The sequence below is a fragment of the Stegostoma tigrinum genome, chromosome 15 (genome assembly GCF_030684315.1).
Source record: "Stegostoma tigrinum isolate sSteTig4 chromosome 15, sSteTig4.hap1, whole genome shotgun sequence".
Lineage (NCBI taxonomy): Eukaryota > Metazoa > Chordata > Chondrichthyes > Orectolobiformes > Stegostomatidae > Stegostoma > Stegostoma tigrinum.
This window is the reverse complement of record NC_081368.1, coordinates 22,070,449-22,084,038: the sequence shown is the minus strand read 5'-3', so window position 1 is coordinate 22,084,038 and position 13,590 is coordinate 22,070,449. Positions and strand designations below refer to the sequence as shown.

Here is a 13,590-nt window from a genome sequence, read left to right as displayed (position 1 = left end):
ACAGGCCCACCACACTCTGGCTAAAGAAATGTCTCCTAATTTCTTTTTTAAATTTAATCCTCTAATTCTAAGACTGTGTCCACAGGTCCTAGTCTCCCCGCCTAACGGAAACAACTTGCCAGCGTCCACCTTTTCTAAGCTATACATTATCTTGTACATTTCTATTAGATCTCCCCTCTACCTTCTAAACTCTAATGAATACAATCCCAGGATCCTTAGCCGTTCATCGTACGTTAAACCTACCATTCCAGGGATCATCCATGTGAATCTCCGCTGGACACGCAGTATGTCCTTCCTGAGATGTGGGGCCCAAAATTAGACAGTTTATTATTATGGGGCCTAACAAGAGCTTTATAAATTCTCAGAAGCACATCACTGCTTTTATATTCCAATCCTCTTGAGATAAACAACAACATTACATTCGTTTTCTTACCAGTAGGGTAGAAAGTGAGCGCAAGGAGAACCTGGCTCTTGGAAAGAGAGAGGGCAGAGGAAAATGGGTGGATCCAGTTGACCACAACGATGGAAAATCCTCAGTTGAGGATAAAGGTCATTGTCAGAGATATGGAAGCCAGCGTCATCTGAACAGATGTGATACTAACAGTGAAACTGGGGGAATGAATCATAACATCATAGAATCCCTCCAGAGTGGAAGTGGCCAATCAAGTCCATACTGACACTCTGAAGAGCACCTGACCCTCCCATTCTGTGCCCATAACCCTGCATTTACTATGGCTAATCCACCTAATCTACACATTCCTGGATACTAAGGGGAAATTTAGCATGGCCAATCCACCTAACCTGCATATCTTTGGACTGGTGGAATGGAATTTTTGCAGTAATCAGATTGTGCAGGAGGCCTTTGTATTTTACCGTCATATCAAATTACTTCCTGAAAACATTCAGTATTTTGGCCTCAACTGCTTTCTCGGGCAGAGAATCCAACAGGCCCACTACCCTCTGGGTGACGAAATTCTCCTCAGTCCTAAGTGGCCTACCCTGTACCTTTCAACGCTGATCCCGTGTTCTGGATTCCCCAGACATCAGGAACACCCTTCCAGTTTTTGACTTGTCTGGACTTTAGAATTTTGAGTTTCTGTGAGATTACCCCCTTCCCCATCCTTAAAACTTCAGTGAATATTGCCTTAAAATAATCCAGCTGTGTTCATCCATCAGTCCTGGGGAGCCTAGATTGGGTTTGGTAAATCTTCATAGCCAAAACGTTGTTCCTCAGATAATGAGGCCAAAACTTTGCACAGTACTCCGGGTAATGCAGAATCTCTTATCCTATCAGAAATTTAGGTGGCACAATGGCTCAGTGGTTAGCACTGTTGCCTCACAGCACCAGGGATCCGGGTTCGTTTCCTCCGTGGAGCAACCCTCTGTGTGGAGTTTGCACGTTCTCCCTGTGTCTGCGGGGGTTTCCTCTGGGTGCTCTGGATTGCTCACACACTCCAAAGATGTGCAGGCAAGGTAGATTGGCTATGCTAAATTGCCAGTAGTTTTCAGGGATGTGTAGATTAGGTGGGTCATGTGGGGATGAGTGGATGGGATGTTCTGAGTGTCAGTGTAGACTTACAGGACCGAAAGTCCTGTTTCCACACTGTAGGGATTCTATGATTTGATTCTATTAAATTTGTCTTAATGTTGTTATCATTGTACCTTTCTTCCATTTGAGTAACTCATACTATTAATCTACTTTTTGCAATACTCCTCGAGTTCCATGGGTTGAGTTCCACTTAATATTGAATTGCAGAGAACAGAATGGTACCAGTCAACAGAATTGGTTGGGTTTTGAGGCAGTTGTGCATTTGTTGCAATAGTTAATTCCCTAGGCTTGTGTGAGTTGAAACATTTTGATAAAGTACTTAGCAGTATTAGCGGCTGTTGCATTTGTGTGATTCCATTCCATCAAGAAAGAAAGATACAATATATTGGGTTTATTTTGTTCGACAATGCATTATGCAGAGGCGCTATGCTATCAGAATTTTTTTCATCTGACTGCTAGTGTGTAAAGTGGTCTAGCATGCCAAAGCTGCTAATGTTTAATCTACTTTTGATTTAATTAAGTTATTGCAATTATCATTGAAGTATATCACACTAGCCATGATCAAGAAAGAGGAATATGATTTGCAGTTTTCACTGGATGACCTTTTAAGATGAAATTACTAGAATTTATCCAGCCGGCAGCTCCTATTGTTCCAACTTTGTGGCAAGGAATAACGTGTCACACTGCAATTGGAGGATGATGATCTGACACTGAATAACCACAAATGTAAGCAGAAATTTGGGGCATTTATTAATTTTCAAATCTTATTTCAGAAATAATTGTGTGAATGACTTGCTGAGAAATTTTAATTTGTTACATTATGATAAATTAGTCTTTACTTAAGTGGCTGCGTAGAGATTTTGCAATCTCCCATTGAAGTTACCTGTGCAGATGCAGAACTTGTCTTAAAATTCTATTTTCTGATTTGTAAAAAGCAAGTTAAGAATTTGACATTTTGTACAGAGCAGCATGGTGGTTCAGTAGTTAGCACTGCTGCCTCACAGCACCAGGGACCCCGGTTCAGTTCCACCCTGGGGATTGATTGTCTGTGTGTCGTTTGCACACTGTCTGTCTGTCTGCGTAGGTTTCGTCCAGGTGATGCAATTTCCTTCCACAATCCAAAGATGTGCAGGTTAGCTGGATTGGCCATGCTGCGTGGTGTCTAGGGATGTGCTGGCTGGGTGGACTAACCATAGGAAATGAAGGGTTAAGGGGATAGGGTTTGGGGTGAAGGGGAGGTGCTGAGTCTGGGTGGGATGCTCTTTGGAGTGTCAGTGTGGACTTGATGGGCCAATGGCTTGTTTCCAGACTCAAGGGATTTTGTGGTTTTACAGCAAAGAAAATGTGTTCCAAACTTAATTTTATTTAGCTCATAGTGCAGTTTGTTAGGATAATGTTTGGGTCGGCAATGTTCAGAAGCATAAGATTAGATATTATATACCTGCACTGGTAAGCAAAGAGATTAGCTCACCGCCACAACATAAAGGATGGGTGAATGCCAAAATTGGCACCATGCCAAACAATTGTTCTTTATTTTAAAAAAAAGGTTGGCTCATGTAGTGCCACTATTTTAAGAAAGGTGATGAGAAAAGCCTGGGAACTATAGACCGGTGAGCCTGACATCGGTGGGAGCAAGTTGTTGGACGGAATCTTGAGGGACAGGATTTGCTTGCATTGGAAAGGCAAGAACTGATTAGGGATAGTCAACATGGCTTTGTGTGTGGGAAATTGTCTCACTAACTTGATTGAGTTTTTTGAAGTAACAAAGAATTGGTGAAGGTAGTTGTGATCTATATGGATTTCAATAAGGCATTCAGCAAGGTTTCTCATGGTAGACTGGTTTGCAAGCTTAGATCATGTGGAATGTAGGGAGAACTAGCCACTTGGATACAGAATTGGCTCAAAGGTAGAAGATGGTGAGCAGCTTTTCAGACTGTTAGCCTGTGACCAGTGGTGTGCCGCAAGGATCAATACTGAGTCCCCTACTTTGTGTCATTTATATAAATGATTTGGATGTGAACATGGGAGGCATGGTTAGTAACTTTGCAGAGGACACCAAAATTGGTGTGGTAGACTGCGAAGATTAGTTCTGATTATTACAGGATCTTGATCAAATGGGTCACTGGGCCAAGGAGTGGCAGATAGAGTTTAATTTAGATAAATGTGAGGTGCTGCATTTTGGAAAAGCAAATCAGAGCAGGACTTAAATGCATAATGGTAAGCTCCTGGGGAGTGTTGCTGAGCAAAGAGACCTTGGAGTGCAGGTTGGAGTCACAGGTTGATAGCATAGTGAAGAGGATGTTTGCTATGCTTGCCTTTATAGGTCAGTGCATTGAATATAGGAGTTTGGAGGTCATGTTGAGGTTGTACAGGACATTGTTAGGTCACTTTTGGAATACAACATGCAGTTCTGGTCTCCCTTCTATATGAATGATGATGCTGAACTTAAAAGGATTCAGAATAGATTTACGAGGATGTGGCCAGGGTTGGAGGGCTGAGCTATAGGAAGAGGCTGGAGTAGGCTGGGGCTATTTTCCCTGGAGCTTCAGAGGCTGTGGGGTGACCTTATCAAGGTTTATAAAATCATGAGGGGCATATATAGGGTAAATAGACAAGGTCTCCTGGGGTGGGAGAGTCCAAAGCAAAGGGCAGAGGTTTAACAAGAGAGGGGAAAAATTTCAAAGGGATCTAAGGGACAACTTCATGCTGAGCGTGGAATGAGTTGCCAGAAGTAGTGGTGGAGGCTGATACAATTACAGCACTTAAAGGGCATCTGGATGAGTATATGAATAGGAAGAATTGAGGGATATGGGCCAAATGCTGGCAAATGGGACTAGGACTATCTAGGATATCTGGTTAGATAGGACAAGTTGGATCAAAGGGCCTGTTTCCATACTGTACATCTCTATGACTCTGTAACTCTAATTGAACTTGTTAAAAGCTTTTTGATCTTGATGGTATGTTTCCTACTCAAATATTTAGTTAGCATACGGGTAGCTATGAGAGTGCAGGCAGTTGCTTGTTGAATAAATTTATAAAATGTGTGGGGTATGGAGAAGAAAGGAGTGTTATTATCTTCAGGGAATTGTCACTTTAGAAGAACATTCCTGAAGATGTACCTACCACCTTTCCATCAGTTTCCCCAACTGTTCCCACGTGAAAGTATTGGACTTGCAGCATTTCAAGGTCCATACCTTATTCTTTGAGGGCCTGCCTTGACTAGTGAGCTTGTGGCGCTGCTGATCTCTCAGGTTGACAGCTTCTGTGAGTGGGTCCTCCTCCCCTCTGCAGTGTAGAACTCCCATAATTTAACTTGTTCACAGCATATTATTGCTGTAGACAGACTTCTTTTTTGTCTCTCTACGTGGCATTGCAGTCATCCCATCCAGAACTTCTGGCCTGTGCATTCAAATGATCTCTTGTCATTTGCCAGTATGTCCTGCCGTGCACACTATGGGTTGTACTTGGTTTGGAGGCAAAGGGTTGTGAGTGGATTTCACCAGTAGATTATTAATGTACTGTTCTGACAGTTCAGACCAGCACTGGTGTAGATCAAACTATTTGCCCACTCCTGCACTATTAATGCTTTGTGAGCCAGAGATACTGTCAAGAAGGCAGAGTGATTTCTACCTGCCAGTAATATCTCAGCATTTGAAATATGACATTTGATACCAATATTGATGTTTGAAAACACCAAAGTCACAGTGCTCTGAGAAAATATCACTGCTGCCTCTGTCTTGTTCTTCTGCTACTTTCTCACCCCCTTTCTGAAGGTTTTTAACAGCACTTGCCATTTGTGAAATTTCTATACTCATAGCATTGCTTTACATAAAACAAAAAGCTGGATTGAAATGAATTTCTTATTTCAGTTACACATAAGCAATGCACCCAGGCTAATTTTCATCTTTTTCCTGATTTTGATTTACTGCAAGATGATGAACTAGTTAAACTCTAATTCCTGTTGAAATCAGGTTCATGGAAGGTATGGTGGTGGATTGGAGTTAGGGTTGTGTTTTGTAATCTTGATTTGTCAGGAGTTACCTGAGGCCACTTGCTTAATTGTTGACTTGTATTTTGCAGCAGTGGTGATTTTAAGATCATCAATTTCCATTGCTGTTGCTCTAGATGCTTTTATGCCAGTCACTGACTTGGTAATTTGAGAGAGATCGGGAGAGCGCGAGTTTTCCATAAGAGCAGAAATCGGCCATTCAACCCATTGGGTCTGCTTTACCATTCAAAGAGATCTTGGCTGATCTGATAGTTCCTAACTCCGCAATCCCCATAACCCTCGACTTCCTGACTGCTTACAAAACTGTATACCTTGGCCTTGAATATACTACACAAACCAGCCTCAATAGCCCTCACAGATTCCACACATTACCAACCCTCTGAGAGGAGCAACTCCTCATCTGTCTTAAATATGCAAATTAATATGCCCTCTGGTCCTTGATTCTCTCAAGGAGAAACAACGTTTCTACATGCATCCTGTCTTATCCTGTAAGAATTTTATTTCAATAAAGTCTTATTCTTTTATATAGTCTAACAAATACAGGCCAATCTCCTTGATGTTTCCTGAAAATATAATTCCACAACAGCCTTGTGAACCTTCTCTGGACTGCTTCCAATGCCAGTACATCTTTCCTTAGATAGGAGGTCCAAAACTGTTTAGTATTCAAACTGTGATCTGACTAGTGCCTTGTTTAGTACGGCCATAGCCAAACCTTTCTACTTTATATTTCTTTCCCTGTGAAATAATGGCCACAGTACACTTTCCTTCCCTATTACTGCTGAGCTTGTGGGATAGCTTTTTGTGATACATTGATGAGGACTCCCAAATTTCTTTTTCCTAACTTTCTGCAGTCTTTCTCCATTTAAATATATTCATCTTCCCTGTTTCTCCTGCTAAAGTGCATAACCTCTTATTTCCCTACAATATTTTCCATCTGCCAAGTTTTTGCCCAGTCGCTTAACCTGTATACATCTCTCTACAGACTGTCATCTGAGCCGATTACCTACCTAATATCTTTTTCGTCATCAGTTCATATTTCTTGCTTTGTTCTGCCTTCGAAGCACTGTTGCTATCGATCCAATTGTGTATTTGAGTTTGCTCCATTGTTCTTCCAAGTTGACAGTGCAGGTAACCCTTTGTCCAAAATGTACGTTTTCTGATTCACTTTTAAATTTAAAAAGTTATGTAGATTTTCTTAGATGTTGATTTAGCCGACTAGATTCATTCTTTAGACAGCATAGTAATCCCAACCCTGTCAGTTTTGTTTATTCCGTATGGATTCCACAGACCTGGCTCAGTTTGTGATGGTTTGATCCCAGCAACCAGCTAAATAATTGTTTAACATTTTTGAAAATTCATTTCATTCCTTGAAGGTCACGGTTCTTAAAGTAAGATGATAAAATTTGAGAATCAAAGTCCATGTCATGCTTGCTGTTACCGTAACATGTTTTGGATGTAGATTGAATATAACTGAAATATGAGTTGGCTTGTAAGCCTGGTATCCAATGTGTAGTAGCAATGATGTCTTCTTTAAATTTCAGAAATCAGTAACACCTTTTCTGTTAATTTTGTGACTTCTGCCTTTGCTCTGTAATTGTTTTCATATAACTGTCTTGTTTTTCTTCCAGGGAGCCCAGTGGTGGCAGTTTGTAGATAAAAGGACAGACTGGCATGGACATGCTGGCGGAGGCCTTCATACAGACCCCAAAAATGTAATATATCTGTCTGAACTCTGCAATTTTATTTTCAAGTTTGATTTCTGTCTTGTAGAGGAATGGTGTTCTTATGAAATGTTTAATATACAATTTGTGTCTCTATAAATGATTTTCTTTAAGCTTTGTTAAGCACTTTTTACTATGTTAAAGCTGCTGTCTAAATGCAAACAGTTCATGAGATCATTGCAATCAATGATTTTTAAATTTGTAGTTTGCAAAGATGAAACGGGTGTGTCATTTGTGCATTTATACAAAGTGTTGAGGAGGCAGCTAATAAGTGATAAGCAGTTTCAACAATAAAATCTTATTTTGCAAATGAATGCAGCATTTTTTTTAAACGGGGTAGGCTGGCCTGAACCTGAATGCAATTCACGTAGGAGATTGCATATTGTGCACCAGTTTCATGTGAATTTAATTTTCATTCTACACTCCCCACCCTAGTGTTACCTGCGCAATTGAAAATTTAGGTGAATTTGGCTTCTGTCAACTTGGATAAGACAACTTAAAGTGATGCCTTATGATACACAATTAGTTTTGGTTGATCACACTTTTGAGTTCTTCTGTCCTGTGTTTCTGATTTTTACAAATGAGTAATTTTATTCTCTTATTCTGGTCTTTAGAAACCTACCCTTGAGTTTCAGGCTAATGTCTAAGTGATTTTCTTTACTCTGAAATAGAGACATTATGTTTGTAATCTTTCAGCCCCCTGGTGCATCATTTCAATCCAAGGATATTTGAAAGACAGTTTTATTCAGCATTCTGAGTTGAGTTTCACCACATTTTCAGCTGAACTTCCTTATCTATAACTGTTTGAAGTAATTGTTTCAGATCCCTCGTGTATCCTCTAATTCACACTAAGACGTGCTTCTATGGAAATGATGAAAAAGCGTTCGCTGCTATTCTTGCGTCCTCGATTAGATTCTTTTGTTTCTCAATTATCATATTATCCTTTCTAATGGCTTAACTTTGTTGATAGGATCCTATCCAATTTCCTTTCTGTTCCTTGCCAGTCTGCATTCATGTGTCCCTTGGCCAACCTATCTTTTGCTTCTCCTTTGTATTTTCCATTTTTTTTATATAATAGTCCTACAATTACTATAATTCATCACCTCAACATCTTTGTCCCCACCCCAGACCCCGTGGATATTTCTGTGGCTTTCTTTGAATGCGTTAACTTGACTAGTCTGCCGAGTTAAAACCTTCAGAAATTCTTAAAAGTGACAGATCCGAATAGTTTGTTTTGTAATTGGAAAATGTATGTTTGCAGTTATTGAGTCATAATGTTGTACAGCATGGAAACAGATCCTTCAGTCCACCACCTCTGCGCCAATGAGGCATCCTAAACTGATCTCCTGTATATACTTGTGTCAACACTGAATTTTTTTAAGAGTTTGTTTTTTAAGGTTAAACCTATGGGGTTGACTATTACTTGGATACTACTTTTGAGGGGATGAAATTCAGCTACAGTTCAAAATACCCCATCATTAGCAGAAGCCCAATTGATCTCTAAACGAATAAAGAAAAAAACAACAAACATCTACTTACCGGATAAAGACAATTGAAATAAAAATGAATCAGTGAGCTTTTATTGATACGTACAAAAAGTGAAGTAGAAATATAACAGCTTTGATTTTTCAATTACATGGTCCGTCTTAAATTGAACAAGTTAAAATTAATTAACATCTTAAAATCAGCCTTCATTTTGCCAATTTCTGGTTACAAACAGCTGAAACTGTAATATCTTATCTAGTTCACCAGGCACCTTTCGTGCAATCATAGTTCTGTGTCAAAGTACTAAGTCATGTCTTCTGATGAACCTTGTGCACCATCCAGCACTTGCCTTAAAATCTGAAATTCCAACCTTCTTTGTTTCGAATCATGCATGGATTCAAATGGCTTCACGACTAATGTATTTTTCTTTTCAATGATTTTCAAGTACCCACTCAGGAACTGTTTTCTCCAATTCTGGCTACTTGCTAGGTTTACCTCTTTTGGAATGCTTCTGTTTGGCATTGTCTGAAGTTGGTTCAATATGCTTCTCCAGTCTGTACGGTTCCTCTGAAACACAATTCTCTTGCTGCTACATAGTTTTTTTTTGTCTTTTTTGCAACTTCAATAACTTTCAGTTTAAACACTGCTGTATATTTTTTTAACTTTCTGGAGGGTAGTTTTATGCATAATGATGAAATTTCAAGACCTCAACTAAGTAAATGACTATTCCACAAGTGCTACAGGGAATTGAGCTCAGCTGAGCTGCACACAAAAGGGAGGTTGTCACCTGACTCTGACCTGATGCACGTTAAACTTTTGTGCCAAATTGGTATGAATTGTACATCAAAACATGTAATAGTGTGGGGAAAAAAAATTTCCTCATCGTAACATTTATGTACAGGATTATACCTTGACTGTCAAATGTTGATCTGTTAGCTTTGAAGACCAAGAGTTGACTTTTATATGAGACATATGAAAAATTGCAGGTATTTTTGGCTAAAAATAAGGGAGTCAACTTTATACAAGATTGACTTTTACTTGAGTATAAATGGTAGTTCCATTTGCCAACGTTTGACCTATATCCTGCTAAACTCTTTCTAATCATGTATCGTTGAGATGTTTTTTAAATGTTATAACTGTATCTGCTTCCACTTCCTCTGACAATTCGTTCCATACACGCACCACCCTTTGTGTGAACATGTTGCCGCTCTGGCTCCTTTTAAATCTTTCCCTTCACACCTTAAACCTGTGCCATCTAGTTTTGGACTCCCCTACCCTGAAAAAAAGGACCATGGCAATTCACCCTATCCTTGCCCCTCATGTTTTTTTGATAAATTGCTTTAAGGTCGCCCCTCAACCTCTGACACTCCAGGGGAGAAAAAGCCCCAGCGTATTCAGCCTGTCCCTGTAGTTAAAACTGTCCAATCCTGGCAACATCTTTAAATCTTTTCTGAACCCTTTCAAGTTTAATAACATCTTTCCTATGGTAGGGAAACCAGAATTGAATGCAGCATTCTAACAGTGGCCTCACTCATGTTCTGTACAGCCACAACATGACATCGCAATTCATGTATTCAGCAGGCCAAACGCCTTCTCCACCACCCTGTTTACCTGCGACTCCACTTTCAAAGAGCTATACACCTACACTCCTAGGTCTCCTTTGTTCGGCGACACTCGCCAGGAATGGATTTTATGGTCATTGATGGAGCAAGAACACTCAGCTGTATTTTCACTTCCCCTCAGTAAGCTTGAATCTGTTGCCAGTCAAAGGAGGCCTGCAGCTGTCTGGCAGTAGAGACATCTTCACGGAGGGTAAGCAAGCTATCACTTTGAAGCATTCTCATAACAAACCAAGAAATGATCTCCATTTTCTCATTTTAAACAAAATTTCACAAAGACCGAAATAAACAATTCACGTAAACATAGAATTAAAGTAGAAACTAAAACATCATAAACACTTAAAAAATCGTATTATGTTGGAATTTGTACATTTTATCAGTGGAGACATTTGATATTCCGTAAAGTAGTCCTTCAGGGACAAAGTTTATTCACAAGTCATTCTGAACTGAACACATTATTAAAAATCCAGTTGTTCGTCGTTCAACAAGTGTTTTGAGAGATTTTGTCACAAATCTAATAGTGGAAAAGAACTTACTCTATCAGATCAGTGATTATCGTGATAACACAATGTGGGACTTCACAGGGCTGTGTGTGGAATCATGGCATCACTGGCAGCTTCAGGACTTCTGAACTCCCGAATTAGCTATATTTCAAAGGAGAAATAATCGTACGTGTTGACCATTTCAATATTGTTATTGCAAAACCTGTGCCATTGTGTTAGTATTGTTGAGAGATATTTTGAAGTTTTGAGTTCTTAAAATTCTGTAAGTTATTATTTTGCAAATTTGTGAAGCATTAGCAAAGCTACAAAGTATTTTTAACAATCCAAAAGCCTTACAATATTTTGTAATCTTTTGAAACTTTCTTGTAATTAAATTCCCTTGAAAAATTATGACGAAATAATTTTAAGCATCCTTCTTCATTTCTAACTGTAAATGCAATAATTTGCTGGAAGACTTGTGCACCCAGTCATTGGCTAAATACACAGTGGTATAACTTATAACACAAAGGTAACTCAGCATCTGCTGTGTCTGTTAAACAACATCATTTGCATTGTCAACTCGGTAGCCATCAGAAACCCCAAATGCTCATAATGCTGTCAGCATGCTTTTTATAAAAATTCAAGTTTGAAATTGTACTAATTTGTAAAATTACTTTTCAGCTGAAAGATGTTGATACAGGAAGAATTCTTAAGGCTATGTTGCTGTATGTTTGGCCAAAGGATAGACCTGATCTGCGTGCCAGAGTGGCTGTATCTCTTGGTCTGTTAGGTGGGGCAAAGGTCAGTAAATTGTTCATATTTCAATATGCTCTGTAACTTTAAGTTTGCAGTTTTCTTGAGCATTTTGTTGTGCCTTCCAATTTTTTTTAATTTAAAAATGTTAACTATAGTGTCAAACTAAAAGAAAAGGGGTGGATAACATTTACAGAGAGGTGGTCAATTGTGCAGGCTAAGATTCCACAGGCAAGAGGGAATGGATGACCACCAAACAGTGAAACTGGCAATACAGGAATATTCTGTGGCTATTCTCCTGGGGGAGAAAAAACAGAAATAATCTTCTGGATTCTGTTGGGGCGGGGAGGGGCTAGGAGTGAGGAGTAGCAAGAGGCTAATTTGTTGCATCATGGTAGCATCTGCTGCATGCCAGAGGAGGAATAATTGTGAGAAGGCTGTAATAAGAGGTTTAATCATAAGAGAAGTAGATCATTTGCAGCCACAAAAATGATACTCCAGGGTTGTATGTTCCTTCCTGGGTGGTAGAGTCAAGGATGTCTTTGAGATGCTACAGAATATTGTGGAGTGCAAGAATGAAAAGCCAACATTATACATGTCGGTACCAATGGCATAGGTTGAAAAAAAGGGTGAGGCCCTAAAAGCAGAAAACAGGGAGTTAAGCATGTTTAAAAAGTAGGCCATTGAAGATAGTGATCTCGAGGTTGCTGCCAATCCCAAATGCTAGTCAGAAAAAAAAGTGGCTGGAAATATAGATGTTTCATCTTGAGGGAAAATCGAGAACTAGTTGCCCATTTAAAACATATTAGGAAAATGTTTTCCTGAGAATTGTGAGTCTTTCGAAGTTTCTCCATAAAATGGTGGTTGAAGTAGAATCTGAGATAAAGTGTGGAGCTTGAAGAACACAGCAGGCCAAGCTGCATCTTGGGAGCACAAAAGCCGATGTTCTGATTTATTTTTATGGTTAGAGGTTCATAGATTCTTGTTAAGCAAGAGATTGAAAGATCATTGGGGTAATGTATGATGGGGATTTTTTTGGTTACAGTCAGATCAGTTATGATTTAATTGAACGGAAGAGCAGGCTTGAGGGGTTGATTGGACCTACTCCTGCTTCTGATTCACATGTTGTAGGTAGATGTACCTTCCTTGTGCCTCTACACATTTCTCAATTTTATCTACTAATGTAATTTTTTACTTGGGTAATCCTGTCTAGAAAGAAGCTTGACCTTGGGTTTATGCTGATTTCTGTTGAGAGAATTTACTTGCAATGTTAGTGAGGAAACCATAATTAGACTTGTTTTGCACAGTTATTTAATGAAGTTGTTTTGAGCAATGATGTGGTTATAAATCACAACTCCAAATGATCCATTTCTGCAGCTAAGAAGGTAATGTTCATGATCTTTAAGTATTTACATTTGATCAACTTTGTAACATAATAATCTAGTGAATGTGATATTTGAATGAAGAACTCTAAATTAAAATAGTTAAAAATGGAAAAAATAATAATTTAAGAAATGAAAACTAAAAGAAAGTGAGGGATTTAAATTGTAATAACTTTGGTCAGAAGAACCACCCGAGGCCAAGTAATTGTATCAGAGATAATGGGAACTGCAGATACTGGAGAATCCGAGATAACAAAGTGTGGAGCTGGATGAACACAGCAGGCCAAGCAGCATCTTGGGATCACAAAAGCTGATGTTTCGGGCCTAGACCCTCCTTTCTGATTGAAGGGTCTAGGCCCAAAACATCAACTTTTGTGCTCCTAAGATGCTGCTTGGCCTGCTGTGTTCATCCAGTTTGTTATCAAGGCCAAGTAATTATTCCTTCTCTGTTCTTGTACAAAAGCTTTTGCTTCAATCTTTTTTAAATTTCCTTTTTAGCCAGTTGATCGTGACATGTATTCTGTAACATATACAAGCAACTGTTGCACAAAACAACAAGTCATCAGTATAAGATAATAAAATGTGAGGCT

The 13,590-nt window shown here is 39.2% G+C and overlaps 1 protein-coding gene across 1 annotated transcript in view; it reads left to right on the top strand.

Annotated features, from left to right (window-relative positions):
- The window catches only part of abcb7 (ATP-binding cassette, sub-family B (MDR/TAP), member 7), an 86,675-nt gene that overhangs the window by 21,014 nt on the left and 52,071 nt on the right, over positions 1 to 13,590 (top strand). Inside the window, exons 3-4 of the mRNA XM_048544499.2 lie at positions 7,187 to 7,270; positions 11,547 to 11,666. Of these exons, the coding sequence (XP_048400456.2) occupies positions 7,187 to 7,270; positions 11,547 to 11,666 (204 nt within the window). The remainder of the gene's footprint in view (positions 1 to 7,186; positions 7,271 to 11,546; positions 11,667 to 13,590) is intronic.